This window comes from Protobothrops mucrosquamatus, unplaced genomic scaffold, assembly GCF_001527695.2.
Source record: "Protobothrops mucrosquamatus isolate PMUCROS unplaced genomic scaffold, P.Mucros_1.0 scaffold2416, whole genome shotgun sequence".
In the NCBI taxonomy this organism is placed as follows: domain Eukaryota; kingdom Metazoa; phylum Chordata; class Lepidosauria; order Squamata; family Viperidae; genus Protobothrops; species Protobothrops mucrosquamatus.
This window is the reverse complement of record NW_015388488.1, coordinates 165,516-181,634: the sequence shown is the minus strand read 5'-3', so window position 1 is coordinate 181,634 and position 16,119 is coordinate 165,516. Positions and strand designations below refer to the sequence as shown.

Below are 16,119 nucleotides of genomic sequence, written 5' to 3'. Positions count from 1 at the left end.
ATGGCTTTTTCAGCAAGCGGGTCTGACCTAGGGTGAATTTTAAATAGGGACAATTTTAAGGATTTTATCAAGACACAGCAACAAATATTTGGTTTTTAATTGGCTTTTAGAGGGGAAATGTTTTATATTGTTTTAACATGCTGTGAGCCGCCCTGAGTCCCATGGGGAGAAGGGCGGCATATAAGTTGTGATAAATAAATAAATAAATAAAATGCTATCAAGGGTTTCTCTCGTTGACTGGAAGCTGTAGAGATCTGGATGGGAAAGAACAGGCTTAGGTTCACCTGTTAAAGACCCACTCTGGGGTCTTCTTTTTCATTACTTCTGATTGGGGTGCCACTTCCCCATACTAAATCGGTATGCAACATGGGGATCCTCTAGAGACTCTTAGTTCCTGCGCAAAACCATTTTGTGCATTGGTTGTGACCATTTGTAGATCAGGAGGCATTGCTTACAGTTATTCATGCCTTGGCCATCTCTCAACTGCATTATTCAATAAATTCTGCATACCCAATAGCACTTAGACTTACATACTGCCCCTTAATGCTTTACAGCACTTTCTGGGTAGTCATGCCTAATACCAAATTCCAGTTTATTTAGCAGCTACACTGAATATTATGATAGAGGTGGTTAAGGGAGCATCTTGTTATACCATATGGCATTACTATTTAGCAAGCTATACTATTTCTTAGTTTCTATAGGCAGTTCAAGGTATTAGTTGTCATCTATAAAACCCTTCATGGGACAATGCTGGGTCATTTGCTGTTTGTCTTCAATTATGTGTGCCCATCCCACGTAATTTGCCAGGGCTGGTGTACTCTGGATACATTCTGTTAAACAGTGTCATCTGATGGGACCCAAGAAGTAGGCTTTCTTTGACACTGTAACCCAGTGATGGCGAACCTTTTAGAGACCGAGTGCCCCAAAACTGCCCCCCATCCCGTCCCTGCTCCGCCCTTTCCACTGGGCCACCCACCACCTCCACGGCCCGCCACAGATCACCCAGGCAGCCCAGCAGCGCCATGGCGGCCACGCCCTCTGCCCATGCCCTGCAGTATCATCTGCGCACGACGGGGCGCAAGGGCAGAGTCTTGTCCCCGCTGCCCGGCTACCATGTTCTTGGCTGTGCTGCTTCGCGTGGGCCATGCCCAGGGGCGACTCTCCTCCGGGAGGGCTGCTGGTGAGGAGGGGGCCATGGGAGGAGACAGAGCTGGGGAGACGGTGTGTGTGCCCACAGAGAGGGCTCCGAGAGCCGCCTCTGGCACCCATGCCATAGGTTCGCCACCACTGCTGTAATCTATGGAATAACATGATAACCAGATAAGCCCAGCTCTACTGTTTTTGATAAGGCATTGAAGACCAGTGCTCTTCTTCTAAGCACTGGTTCAGGAAGTTAGGTGAGCCGGCTTCAAGTAATTTATGTGGCCAGTTGATAATAAGTTTTATTAGTTATGGATATATGAGCTGACTCGTGTGACATGTTTTAATTGCTCTGTTATATTGTTGGTTTTTTTAGCTTTTAGCTAGCTGCCCAAAGTCACATGGCAAATGAGCAACCGTATAAACTGAATAAATTTATAAATAAAGGAATAAATAGCCCTTTTCGTAAAGTTTCTGACTTTTTTAATGGTTTCAAAATGTTCCTTGCCAGCTGGCCTGAATAATAAAGGAGGAATCTTTATGCACAGAAAAAACAAAATGGTCTTTTTTATGTTTTATCAAAAGAGAGTCTGTAACAACGTGGCCATCTTTCATTCACCATTGAATCAATTTATTGTTCATTATACCACCTTTGGGGAGGGGGGTTTATGGCTGTATATTTTGATTAATTGAATCATTCCACTTTTGTTTCTCGTTGTTCTGTATGCAGATGGGCCATAATTCCTATGATGTACCCTGCCTCCTGCTATTTTAGCGTCCCCAGCACTGCCTATGTTTTCTTGTCTTGCGTTAATCTCTTCATTGGTATTAACACTAGTGCTATTACATTTATTCTGGACCTCTTTGAAAATAATGCGGTGAGTGACTTTTCTTAGGCTAGATGGTAATGAAAATACCATACTTTAGCTATGCTCCATTATGTCAGGGTATGATTAAATATATGCTTCCTACGCTTTAAGAGATAATGAGAGTTTAAAAGGAGCAACCTCTGCAATGGAGAGTGTCAGAAAACATTTGGTATTCATGAACCTTTGCACTATATCTAAATGTTCCAACATAAGGTAATCAGATATTCTGGAAAATGATATAGAGATGTTGCAGAAATGAGGAAATTTCTTTTATAGGTACTATAATGTTCCTTTTCTCAAGAAAAAAAAACCCTTCTGATTTCCTACTGTCACATCTTCATAGTAAAAGATGTTATTCATCAGAATGTATACCAGGAATCTGGTGTAGGAGAAGGAATGGTAAAACCTGGGGGGCGGGGTTAGAGTTAAAAGAGGAGTCAGCCCAGTGTCACTATGTAGCCACCAATGGACTAATTCCAACCCCTCTTAAATTCAGCTGAACCTTATCTAGCGCCAAAATAGTGGTAACCGTTAATTGATTAGATTCCTGTGCATAGGCATGAGTAGTAATAAATCAGTTTAATTGGAACTTCACATGTGGTCTTGGTCTTTTGCACCTGACATCTGGCCTCTCATTCTAAACTGAACCATTTCATTTCTAAGTTAGGCAGGATCCTTGTGAACCTGTGCAAGACTAGCATCTGTGTTTCTTTTTTCAGCCTCTCCTAGAATTCAACAAAACATTAAAAAAAGCATTTTTGATCTTTCCTCATTTCTGCTTGGGTCGTGGACTCCTCGACTTAGCCATAAACCAAGCTGTGATTGATGTCTATGCACGTTTTGGTAAGTATCAAACAATGGGAGATTGCTCTAGGTCAGTGGTTCTCAACCTGTGGGTCGGGACCCCATTTGGGGTCGATCGACCATTTCATGGGGGTCGCCAAGCAAGGCTGTCCGCCATTTTTTTGTCCGCCATTTTTTTTGTCCGCCATTTTTTTCCCCTTTTCCAGCGGGTGCCTTACCTCCCTTGGGCTGGGCCAGCTGGTGGTCGGCCTGCTCCGTCTCTGCCGCTTGCCAGCTATGCCTCGGCCGGCGCAGGGGGTGGAACACGCATGTGCGGCGCTCCCGGGCAGGGAAAGTCCTCGACTTACGACCGGTTGGGTAGTCCTTGACTTACGACTGGTTTAGTCCTCAACTTACGACCAGTTTAGTCCTCGACTTACGACCGGTTGGGGTCGCGGCATTAAAAAGGTTGAGAACCACTGCTCTAGGTTGCACTATATTGAAGCCAACTATGAGCTTGTGCTAGGCTGAATCTTCTGCACTTTATCCATGCTTTGACCAAGGAAGGAAAACATCTTCACCCAGCCATCGGCCTTGCCTGTTGAACTGTCTGTTTTGAACCCTGTTGCTGCCTCTATCTGGGAGAGAGTCCCACCATCCTGTTGTGATTATTCCCTAACTGTGTTTGTTTTTTTCTTGTAGAAAAAAACAGAAGTCCCCACAACAAGCTATTTTACAGGATGTGTGACCAAGTTGGCCCTTGGAGCAAATAGTGCCAAAGGGAGGGGTTAGGGAAGAAAAGCCGGGAGATGAAACTGACCATAGCAATATTTCCCCTCAATGGGAAATTACTTGGTCAGCAACTCTGAAAGAAATATTGCAGAATTGTGCTTGGATATTTCCTGAATTGTTAGAGAGAGAGAGAGAGAGATGCAAGCTCTGTAGTGTTACTAAGCTGGCAAATTTGCACAACTTCTTTCATACCTGCAATCATGACATATACAAGAGCCCTTTAACACTAAACATAAAACATTCTTGACATCAGATAGCTAAAAATAGAAAGAGATTGTAGAATATCAGAGGCTTGCTTAAGTATACAGTTTTATTTTTCTTCCCAGGACTGTCAGCTGAAGGCAATGCTCCAATGAATCCCCCCCCCAGCTTAAGGATGCATTAACATCCTCATCAACTTAATCCCTATCTTGATCAAGAAATAAAATATTCAAAGCTAGCTACATAAAGACCCTTGTCTTAGGGTTCTTTTTCCATGTTAATTTCTTTTCCTGCAGTCCATGAGTTGGCACAAAATTATGCGGCGTTCTCTGCCTTCATTGCTGAGCGTGACTTTGCCTCAGTAATGAGGCCATCAACTGGCACTGTCTTCATAGATTCACACAGGATAACTTAAAGAAAGTGTCTGATTTCTCTAGTGTCCCTTGTCAGTAGGAAAAACAACAACCAATTGCTCTCCCTAAAAGAAGAGGCGAATCTTTATTTATTAAACTTATATGCTGCCCATCTCACTGGTATAGTGACTCTGGGCAACTTACAATATGATAAAGAAGTAAAACAAGAGAATGCAAAATGATTAAAATCAATAGGATTACGTATGAAACTAAGTACCAAGAGAACAAATGACATAAGGATGAAGATCTTCTCCCTATTAACCACCCCAAACATAGGGTGCCCCTATTGGGAGACCAGGTCAGCCAGCGGAACCAGGTTTTAAGGCTATTCTGGAAAGCCAGGAGTATGTGTGTGGGTGGGAGGGGCAGGTCTCAGCTCCAGCAAGAGAATGCTACAGAGAGTGGGAGCCATAGCAGAAAAGACTCTTTTGGAGCTGAAATTCTCTGGCAGACAGATACAACATGGGGTGTTTCTCAGTGGTGAGACTCAGCCAGTTCACACCAGTTCAGTAGAACTGGTAGCTAAAATTTTTTGAGTTTGGAGAACCGGCTGGAGGATGCCTCCCAGGCTTAGAACAGCCCGCCGGAAGTGCGTGAATGTCACTTCTGGAAGTCCGTTCTAGGCCTCGGAGGCCTGAAGAAGGCCTCCCAGGCCTAGAATGGCCCACCAGAAGTGCATAGATGCCACTTCCGGAAGTCCGTTTTAGGCCTTGGATGCCCAGGCCTGCATCCACGCAGAGAACCAGTTGTTCAGATATTTGAATCCCACCACTGGTGCTTCTGCTGGAGCAAGTGAGATGGGCCCATCCCATTGGAGTGAAACAGCTCCTCAGAGTTCTGAACAGATGGACAGACCTAAATCTGGTCCTGAGATAACTCATAAATAAGCATCCTTTTAGCTGGCAATATCCAGCCCCAGAGATAAATGCCCAGAGATGATGTTCCACAGTTTGGTCGTCTACCCACCTCCTTTCCCAATCTTCTCTCCTGCTTTGGTCCTGGCAGCCTGTTCTAGACCATTGGACGCACATCAAAAAGACTGGCAAGACAGATAAANAAATCTGGTCCTGAGATAACTCATAAATAAGCATCCTTTTAGCTGGCAATATCCAGCCCCAGAGATAAATGCCCAGAGATGATGTTCCACAGTTTGGTCGTCTACCCACCTCCTTTCCCAATCTTCTCTCCTGCTTTGGTCCTGGCAGCCTGTTCTAGACCATTGGACGCACATCAAAAAGACTGGCAAGACAGATAAAGAGGAGAACCAGAAGAAATGGTTCTTTAAGATCCAACTAAAATGTAAAAAAAATAACACATTCAAATATCAATTTGACATTTGCATATCAAAAACAAACAAAAAAACTTTTATCTGACACACCTTGATGGTACAGAGAAGTATATAAACTTAAAGCAGCAGTGTGTGACCGGCTAAGTCTTTCGGTTCCACATCTCCAATTGCACATATTGGATCTGAATTACTGGTGACATGAGGGGGAAGTTCTCTGTTTCTGAAAAACGATATTTTATTGTTGTGTCATTCAAACTTATTTTTGTTGGTTTCATTCTAAAGGAGAAGACCGTGTCTTGAATCCGTTGCGCTGGGATTTTGCTGGAAAACACATGCTAGCCCTAGTCGTGCAGGGTGTGATCTATTTCATTCTGAATCTTCTTCTACAACATAGTTTCTTATCTACAAGATGGTACGTGGAAAAACCCTTGGCTTCAGAGGTGTTGTGCTGAGGGTTAGTGAATATCGTTGGGGTGGGAGGTGCCCGTGCGTACATCCACCATGAAAATGGGATTAATATAGGCTGCTTTTCAAGCACAAGCTGAATTACAATTCACTTATTCTGAGTTCTTTAGGTTTATCCAAAATACTCTGGGGCCTATTGTGGAAGAAGACGAGGAAGTTGCAGAAGAAAGGAAGCGAATAATGAAAGGAGAGAGCCAAAACTATATATTGAAATTGCAGGAATTGACTAAGGTAATTTTTCAGGAGTTATTCTAAAACATTTGTGTCCTTTAGCTTTGTCTTGGAAAAGAAAATAAGCATTTAAGAAATACCTGCTTGTTTGAGGCACTTCATGGATGACCCGGACATTTTGCTGCTAGACATCAAGAAGAAGCAAAGTTTTCTCCCTCATCTGTTTTTCTCCTGAGTTTGATGCTGACCGGCCTATTAGTTTTATTTTCTCTTGAGTTGTAGAGTTGTCACTTATTAACATTACAAGATTGGTATGTATGTATTTATAAAATACAGATAGCATCTCAATCCAGTTAGGCACTACAGGTAGTCCTCAACATATGACCATAATGGAGCCTGACATTATGGTCATAAATCGTGACAGTTGTAAAGCAGGTCAATATATATATATATATTGCAGGGATTTAATATATTTCTTCATTCTGTTGTGTCTGATTCTCGGAGACTGCCTGTAGAAGTTCAACAGTTTTCTTGGCAAAGCCATTGCCTCCTTCCTAGGGCTGAGAAAGAGTGACTGGCCCAAGGTAACTCAGCTGGCTTTGCATCTGTGGCAGGACTAGAATTCAGTCTCCTGGTTTCTAACCTGGTGCCTTAACCACTTCACCAAACTGGCTCTCTATTTATATATCATTACATAAATGTATCATTGCATATATATTATATGAAAAATCACTATTCTGGAAGCCATATCTGTAATACTCTGTTATGGAAGCTATATATAAAATAAGGTTGTTGTGGTTTTTTTAATCTTGACTTGCTATTACAGGAAGTCCTCGACTTACAACGACAGTGAATCCTGCCCATTAAGGTCATAAGTCATGCAGTTATAAAGCATGTGACAGATCTGATTTTACAAGCTTTTTTGTGGCATTTGTTAAGTGTATGCCATGGTTGTTAAACAAACCAATTGTTCACTATAGGCCAGTTTGGCTGAAAACTAGAAGCAAATGCCAGTTTGGGGCAAAAAAGTCATAAAACACTGTCACGTGACTGCAGGACACTGCAAACAGCTGAAAACATGACTAGAGGGGGCAGCTGCCAGAACTTTGGTACTGGGTCATAAATACACCTACGGAGATCCATCATAACTGGTCATAAGTCAAGGACCATCTGTAATAGTGAATATTTAACTTGGTGGATTGTTTACATATTATTTTCTGTTGTGCTGGTTTTCTCCAGTTGGTACAATCCAAATGCTTTGGGATACAGTTTCTATTATCTGTCAATTAGCCATGATCATGACAATAGGGACTGGGCAAAACAGCCATAGTCCACTGTATCTGGTCACTGCCTAGTTGGAGAAAGCCGCTTATCTTTTTAAATAATACATGTCCTTCAACTGTCTTCACATGAGGGTTTCTGTTGAAAAAATTCTTATTCTAGATATACGCAGGAAGGCGTGTACCAGCAGTAGACAGACTCTGTGTTGGGGTTCGTCCGGGAGAGGTGGGTTATGCCTCAGTTATGCAATGTATTTTGAATTATTTCTTTTACCGTAAAACTCTAGAAGTAACCAGCATGTCTTAAATTATAATTTAGTGCTTTGGTCTCTTGGGTGTGAATGGTGCTGGTAAGACAACAACATTCAAAATGCTGACCGGAGATATTAAAGTAACCTCAGGAGATGCTGTTGTGGTTGGTAATAGGTGAGTCCTGACAAATGTTAGAAGAGTTAAGTCCAAAGATTTTACTTTATATCTGGTGATTGCCATCACATTGCCCTCAACAATTGGTCTTTATTTTCTGTTAGGGATATGAAGTAAATGCTTATTTCTCTGTATAACGGCCCAGGTTCAAGACCTGAGCACTGCGCAACAGGCTGAGCTCCTGTTATTTGCCCCAGATCCTGCCCACCTAGCAGTTTGAAAGCACACACATGCAAGTAGATAAATAGGTACCACTTTGGGAAGGTAACGGCGTTCCATGCACCTCCGTGTATAGTCAATATATGATCTTAAAATTGGCTGTTCTGTCTACACAGATATGAGTCTATAGCAGGGGTGTCAAACTGCCGGCCTGCGGGCCGGATGCATCATCCAGAAGCCGCGCCCATCCCATTGCCAGCAATTGCAAAACCGTCCCCATACGTCGCGTGACGTCACGTGACATCGCAAGTTTGACATGTCTGGTCTATAGTGAGGATTTGAAACATTATAATGAATAGGAATACCATTTTTAAAATTTAGCATGCACTCAACTTTGTATAGTTTGCAAAGGATATCGTTCTGTGCTGATGCAAGAACAAAGTGCTGTATCCACAATATTTCTAGAAGGTGTATGTTTAGTTGTTTTATTTCATCGTATGGTAGAAGTAGATAATATTTTAATCTGTATTTTTATTTTAATGTAAGGCCATTTTGAATATAGTCAGTTCGAAATTAATTGTCCCTAAATCGACCTAAATAAAATTAGACAAAGAATTACACAATTAGAAAATTAATGTTCCATAATAAAATAATTTAATGACAATATGGCATCGACCTCTGAAAAAGAGAGATGTCGATGACATGACTAATTTAGACCGAGACATTTCTAAAACAAAAGAAGGAAAACAGTGAAAGTGTTTTGCTAGCATATTGACCCAAATCTGGGATGTTCATCAAAACATGGGCTATTGCCCACAATTTGATGCTATTGATGAACTACTAACAGGAAGAGAACATTTGTTTCTCTATGCCCGTCTGCGTGGTGTCCCAGAAGCTGAAATTCAGAGGGTAAGGATAATTATTCTTTATTTTCTGTGTGTGTGTTTTGGGCTACGTCTAAAGATACCTATAAAAAAAAAGATGGCTTCTGCTAGAACAATAGATCGTATTAATTCATATTAAATTTTTAAAGAAAAAATATGCATTAGTCTGTATCTAAATTGTACTATCTTCTTGGCTCTGCACACTGTGCTGCTATTGTTTCTATTTCTATGTAGGAATCTTGCACGTGGTGAAATCAAACTACAAAATAGTTTCTTCAGTTTACAGAGTGCCTTTACATTATCGGGTGTGCACACGTGAAACTTAAAGTAGTGAAGTTGTTCTTGCTTAAGCTTGCAATGGGGATAGCTCAAGATATAGTACCGTGTATTCATGGTAACTGTTACCCACATGATGTTCGTATTGCATCAGATTGGGGTGAGGACAGTAAATGCTATGGCAATACATTTCAGCTAGAGTAAAAATCTTATATATGTGTATGAGTATATATATATGCAGGTCTTGGCGTATTCGGGTCTTTTCCCGTGTAAGATTGAGAGTATCTTGGCGACGTTTCGACGAGGTCCCACTCGTCATCTTCAAGCTGGGGTCTTCGGCTTTGTGCCTGTGCGAGCAAAGTGTGATCGGAGCTGCCATCTCTCTATAAATACTGGTGGGGGTGTGTGGAGTGCTGGCTTAGTTGCTGTAGGTGGATTGGTTGGCTGTGTGGGAGCCATTGTTTGTGGATTGGTTGGCTGTTTTGTAACATTCTGAGCAGTTGAGGTGCTGGCTGTGTGCCCATTAGTCTTTTGTGTTATAACGACCTGGGTAATGGGTTGTGTGATTACATCCTGAGATCTAGTGTAGTGATATCCTGAGTTTTGTGTTGCAACATCCTGGGTGGTTGGCTGTGTTGTAACATCCTGAGCTTTCTTTCTTTTTCTTTTGCCTGTATCAGCTCAATCCAAAAATATGTATACAAATGATGTCACAGTTGGCGACTGCTGCCTGTGGATGGCTCTAGATTGAGCTGATACAGGCAAAAGAAAAAGAAAGAAAGATTTCTTTCTCCCATATTTGGGCCGATAGGGTGCATCAAAAAACACTCAAGGTAAATCTCCTCCCCTTGTCTCTTCCCTCCCTGATACAGCTGACAAAGTGAGAAAGAGCCTGTGGCCTAGAGGTTAACACAGCTGCCCAACATGTAAGCAGCCCAGGTTCGAATCTCAGAAGGGTATGTTTGGCTGAAGAGAGCTAAGAAGCTCGAAATAGCTATTCCATCCTCCCTTATTCTTTGTTAGAAATCCAAAAAAATGTATACAAATGATGTCGCAGTTGGCGACTGCTGCCTGTGGATGGCTCTAGATTGAGCTGATACAGGCAAAAGAAAAAGAAAGAAAGATTTCTTTCTCCCATATTTGGGCCAACAGGGTGCATCAAAAAACACTCAAGGTATATATGTATATATATGTATGTATAGGTATAGGTATACTACAAACCAACATCATGAAACTGACAGTGTGGAGTGCATGGGCTGAACTCTTTCAGCACTCATAGCAAGATGGTAAAATCTTTCTCAGAGGCTGGGTTCACCACTGCATTAAGCCATTGTGTGGTTTGTCTGGTTTTAGCCAAGCATGATCATGAAATTCCCCATTGTGGTTTGGCACCATTTATGACTTGGTGGGTGGATCAACAACTTCTTCAGATAGCGCGCACCATTACATGGTATCATAGGTGTCCAGAATAAAGACATAAATTATTTCAAAGCCCATTAGATTTTGGCAATCTCATCCCTAAAATCATGTGTGAGATGCATATCTGTATGAATATCATTTGGAAGTGCTTCAAAGTTATTTCTAATTTTCAGCTCCAAGCTTCATTCTGTTCTCTTCTACTATGACTTTCTCTGGCTCCTTTTCCTCTGGAATATTATCAGAATATGATATTAATTCAACATGTATATAATATGTATCAGAGATTGCTAATACTAAAGGACATGAGCTTCCCATTGAAGCATCCTTTATGACTATTTTCCCTAATCTGATGTCCTCCAGATTATGACTATCCCTTGTGGAAATTATTGCAATTTTGGTTCCAGATTGCGGTAGGCTGTTTTGTGAGAGTCCCAACTATAAACCCATATAATGGACTGGATTAAAGTCATAATATTTTACATAGATGTCAAGATCTTGATTTTTTTCCCCACAGGTGGCAGAATGGGGAATTCAGAAACTTGGACTGTCACAAAATGCAGATCAGTTGGCAGGAACATACAGTGGCGGCACCAAACGGAAACTTTCCACTGCTATTGCATTGATAGGCTGCCCTCCCTTAGTCCTGCTAGTAAGTAGCTTTGCAATAAGGTAAGCAGTGGTGGGATTCAAATATGTGAACAACTGGTTCTCTGTGTGGATGCCGCTTCCGGAAGTCCATTCTGGGCCTGGGCAACAAAAAATTAGCTACCGGTTCTGCAGAAGTGGTGCAAACTGGCTGAATCCCACCACTGAAGGCAACTATTAATTTCTAAAACAGCTCTGAAAAACTGAGGAAGAAATCTACTTCAATAGCCTTTGCAATCCAAAACTTTATCCCACCACGTGTCAAATAAGGAGAATCGGGACCACACGTTAAGTTCTAGGTAGGATGATTTGTTGCTCATGCCTATCAGCACTAAATTGGCATTATCTAAGGTTCAACAGAATTAAAGAGTGGTTGGACTGAGCTCTCCTGTAGGAATGTATCAACTCTAGACTGATTCTGCTCTTGACTCCACCCTTAGGCTTTGTCTATCCTTCCTCTACACCAGGGGTAGGCAACCTTGGCTCTTTTATGACTCGTGGACTTCAACTCCCAGAATTCCTGAGCCAGCCAAGCTGGCTCAGGAATTCTGGGAGTCGAAGTCCACGAGTCATAAAAGAGCCAAGATTGCCTACCCCTGCTCTACACCATAGTTACTTTTGGTTTGAAATAGCTCTTTGCAAATTCTGTTAATAGTCTTTTTGTGTTGTCTTTCTTCTACTCAATTAACATTGATAAGCTAGGCCTTCTTACACAATTCTGATATCTGAGGTACACGTTTTCTTCTGAAGCATGAGACACATAGCATCCAGACCTTGAAAAAGTTACTTTTTGGCACATGCAAGAGTAAGCATGTTAAACCCCCAAAAGAGGAAATATGTTCAGTCTTGAGTTATCTGTAAACATAATAAAGGTGGGATGCAAACAAACAAATAACTGGAACTCCGAAAATATTACTTCTTTTACAAGTGAGGGAACTGCTTCACCATTTGTTCTTGAGAAAATATACTACTTGTTACATTCCTGTTCTCATAGGACGAACCAACTACAGGAATGGACCCCCAGTCCCGACGCTTGTTATGGAACTCAATTTTCAGTGTGATCAGAGATGGAAGAGCTGTGGTTCTTACCTCCCACAGGTAATGTAAATCATGCTCCCATCAAATTAAATCGAATCATACGTCCTGGTTATCGCTCACAGTTCATTCAGATTCATTTGCTCCATTTCAGATTTCAGCTGGGAAGGGAGGATCCCCAAGCCTTTACTTCTGCCCTTCCTTCAAGCAGTTACTGTCTCTTGGCATTTTATCCTCACTCCAAGCCTGCTGAGATAAATTAAGCTGGGAGATAATGACTGGCTCAAGTCATTGAATTAGCTTGATAGAGGAATGGGGAATTGAACTCCAGTTTGTCTGGGTCCAGTCCAGTGTGCATTACAATTATACTTTACAGTCTCCTTATTTTACTTTTTGAAAATTACAATTTTATGTCCTGCATTATAAATCTTTAGGTTTTAGGTTTTTCTAAGATGGCTTCAGACAGGTATATAAATTATATAATAACAGCATCTTATTTAAGTTTGTTTAAGTTTGGAACGTACCTGCTCCCTACTTCATCTTTAATCCACTGTAGGAGGCAGCAGAGAAGGGATTGTCTTCATATCACGTGAGAGTATCGGAAAATTGGTCTAGCACAGTGATGGCGAACCTTTTAGAGACCGAGTGCCCAAACTGCAACCCAAAACCCACTTATGCATCATAGAATGCCAGGTGGGTGTGGCCCATTGGCTGGGCGTGGCTGCGGTGGTAACGGCAGACTGGGTGGGACTAAAAAGTTCAATCAATCAATTCCAACTTTGCAAGATCTTTTTTTTTCCCTGCAAGAAATTGAAATTGACTGATTGATTGAACCCCCTTTTTTTTTTTTGCCTAAAGCGAAAGGAGGCCTAAAGCGAAAAGGTTTTATAAAACCCAGCTGAAGGCCTAGGACTGGGGCAACGGCGCACGTGCCCACAGAGAGGGCTCTGAGTGCCGCCTCTGGCACCCATGCCATAGGTTCGCCACCACTGGTCTAGTAGCAGCCCCCAAAGCTTTGGGAAATGGCTACCTAATACTTGGAGAATACAGGTGTTTTGGTCTTCGCAAATGCCTTGACTGTCCTCTAGAAGCCTTGCAGATGACTTGCACCTGCTTTTTATTTGCCATGTTTCTTTAAAAAAAAAACAGCTTTGCAGAACAAGCAAGAAAGAATGGTCATGGTTAAACATGAGAATGCTCCAAATGAAAGACAACAGCATATACATTCCATGAGATAGTGGGAATGTACAGCAAAAGCTTGTTGAAAAGCTTTGTAAATGCTAAAATGTAAATATTGTAGACTGATGACCGACAGCATTCCAACCCTTTTATCAATTATTTTTGAGAAAATAGAATAGGTAGAAAAAACAATGAGAAAATGGAAACGTCCCCTACGATGAAATTCCAAGAGAATTGTAGTTTAACGTAGCCCAGCTCACCAAGTTTCTTCTTTTATAGCAAGACTTAGCTCTGAGAGCACAGTTAAGATAATGCAAGCTGTTCCTGGGGGTTTGCAACTTGCTCTCCATTTTTATCAGTTAGCCTTGAAAGTCTGAGGTGGGAATGGAGCTGATTATTGTTAGGAAAGGATTTAGTCTCCCCACTTCCTGTCTTCTTAAGGTTTTTTTTTCTCATTAATGTAAATAAAACCACACCGGTCACCAAAGGAGATCCATTTGTTGAAAACAGATTCTTGTTTTGTATATTAACTGTAAAGTGCAATGTGTTTCTCATTTTATAAGCATGGAAGAATGTGAGGCGCTCTGTACACGCATAGCTATCATGGCTAAAGGCACCTTCAAATGTCTGGGCACCATCCAGGATCTCAAATACAAGTAAGCTGAAGATCGGTATCTCATGTTCATGGTTAAGGATTTATGAAAGTATGTAATTTAATAATTATGTGCTCTCTTTATGAAATTTTTTATAGAATAAATGTGAATATTACTGCACAAACATATAACTTAATAAATCATGGCTATCTTACAGATATGGAGATGGCTACATCGTTACCATGAAAATCAAGGCACCTAAACTTGGATTACTCCCAGATCTCAGCCAAGCAGAACAATTTATGTGCCAGAACTTTCCAAGAGGGATACAGAGAGAAAAGCACTATAACATGCTGCAGTACCAAATATGTACCTACTCACTGGCCAAGATCTTTAGATTGATTCTCTCCAACAAAGAGAACCTAAATATTGAAGAATACTCTATCTCACAAACTACCCTAGATCAGGTAAATTAAAATATTCTGAAAATGGGAATCTTCCACTCAGTGAACGTGAACAGCCCAACTACAGAAACCATTTCAGTACTGTATATTAGAAACTGAGGTAATTCAGTTTCCCACTTTGGGGCAGAAGTTCATTTATTTGCAAGTGCAGTTGAGTCACGTCCAGTGGGTCTACTTTTTATAGACATTTCAGCAGCACTTATCTTTCTAACATTTTTTGTAGTTGCAAAGGAATTTCACATATTCACGGTTTGGTTTGGTTTGGGATTTCTCTGTCTCCGTAGAATAGTGATCCATTTGCTGCTTATACTACCTTTATTTGGATTTAATGTGGACTTATAAAGGGAAGGGATACGCTCCCCTAAGGAGGTACATCTGGTTATAGCCATAAGAAGAGCATTCTCCATGGTGGCTCCCTCCCTCTGGAACATCATCCCTCCAGAAATTAGACTGGCCCTCACTCTGACACTCTTTTGGAAGGCCCTGAAGACGTGGTTTTGCCAGTGGGCCTGGGGAACCCAGAGTGGGATGAAGCCAGTGGTGGGATTCAGCCGGTTCACACCAGTTTGGCAGAACCGACAGCTAATTTTTTGTTGCCCAGGCCCAGAATGGACTTCCGGTTGTTCACATATTTGAATCCCACCACTGGATGGAGCCCATTAAATGCTGAGATGATGTGTGTGGTCGCTGAGGGGACAGTGGGGGGTTATTTTATTATTATTTTTTTATTTTGTTATTATTTTTATTTCTTCTACGTTTTCAGTAAGACGCCTAGAGTCGCCACAAGCAAGTAGGCTGCTTTATAAATTTTCTTGAACAAATAAATAAATACATTTGTTGGCAGAAAAAGGTTTTGTTACGTATGCCAGCTTTCAAAATCACCCTAACTTAGCATACTACTACTTTGGTCAGATTAAAGTGAATGAAATAGTTAAGACAGTTTTTTTCACCCAAATCTTCTTAACTTTCTGGAGAGCTTCTGGATTTATCTCCTCCCCTAAAGGTCTGTAGAGGAGCAGATGACGTGACATCACAACACAAACCCCATGACTAATGTAATTGCATCAGATAATCAGGATGCAAATATAAAAGGCCAGGGTTTGTTGTGACGCATTTTGTCATTTTATTTTATTTTTTGTCATCCCAATTGGTATCAGAACTTAGCTTCCTAGGATAGTTCTTGCTGTACATTTCTCTGCTTTTCTCCCACAGGTTTTTGTAAATTTTGCTAAACAGCAGATGGAGGATGAGGAGATTCCTCTACACCCTCGTGCAGCTGGAGCTAATAGAGAGATGAAAGTGACTCCTGTTGTCTATCGGCATATAAGCAAATAAAAGCTACGCCAAAATTTCCAGTTGCTGAGGACCAGACCTAGACAGCAATCTTCCAAACTTTAAAGGAAGTGGAATAACATTACAGATTCTTAGTAAGAACCAGAATGGAGGCAGTGTATTCTAATCTGACAGATGTATTGCTTATGGGTGAGAATAGCCCATACCGCCTGCTACGTACTGGCCAAATGTTATGGACAAATGGGAAACTTTTAATTTTCCATTATCTTGGTTTATGGCATTCTGACAATTTCTATTTAGCACAAACATTGTGCAAGACCCACTTTGAACAGTTCAAATCTTTC

General features: G+C 41.3%; 1 protein-coding gene across 1 annotated transcript in view; it reads left to right on the top strand.

The window, feature by feature from the left end:
* The window catches only part of LOC107295609 (retinal-specific ATP-binding cassette transporter-like), a gene marked incomplete at its 5' end in the record, with an annotated part of 19,587 nt that extends 3,770 nt beyond the window's left edge, over window positions 1-15,817 (top strand). Inside the window, 12 exons of the mRNA XM_015824923.1 lie at window positions 1,871-2,018; window positions 2,729-2,852; window positions 5,769-5,898; window positions 6,062-6,182; window positions 7,566-7,628; window positions 7,722-7,828; window positions 8,755-8,896; window positions 11,081-11,215; window positions 12,206-12,309; window positions 13,989-14,081; window positions 14,236-14,485; window positions 15,695-15,817. Of these exons, the coding sequence (XP_015680409.1) occupies window positions 1,871-2,018; window positions 2,729-2,852; window positions 5,769-5,898; window positions 6,062-6,182; window positions 7,566-7,628; window positions 7,722-7,828; window positions 8,755-8,896; window positions 11,081-11,215; window positions 12,206-12,309; window positions 13,989-14,081; window positions 14,236-14,485; window positions 15,695-15,817 (1,540 nt within the window). The remainder of the gene's footprint in view (window positions 1-1,870; window positions 2,019-2,728; window positions 2,853-5,768; window positions 5,899-6,061; window positions 6,183-7,565; window positions 7,629-7,721; window positions 7,829-8,754; window positions 8,897-11,080; window positions 11,216-12,205; window positions 12,310-13,988; window positions 14,082-14,235; window positions 14,486-15,694) is intronic.
* Between the last annotated feature and the right edge of the window lie 302 nt (window positions 15,818-16,119).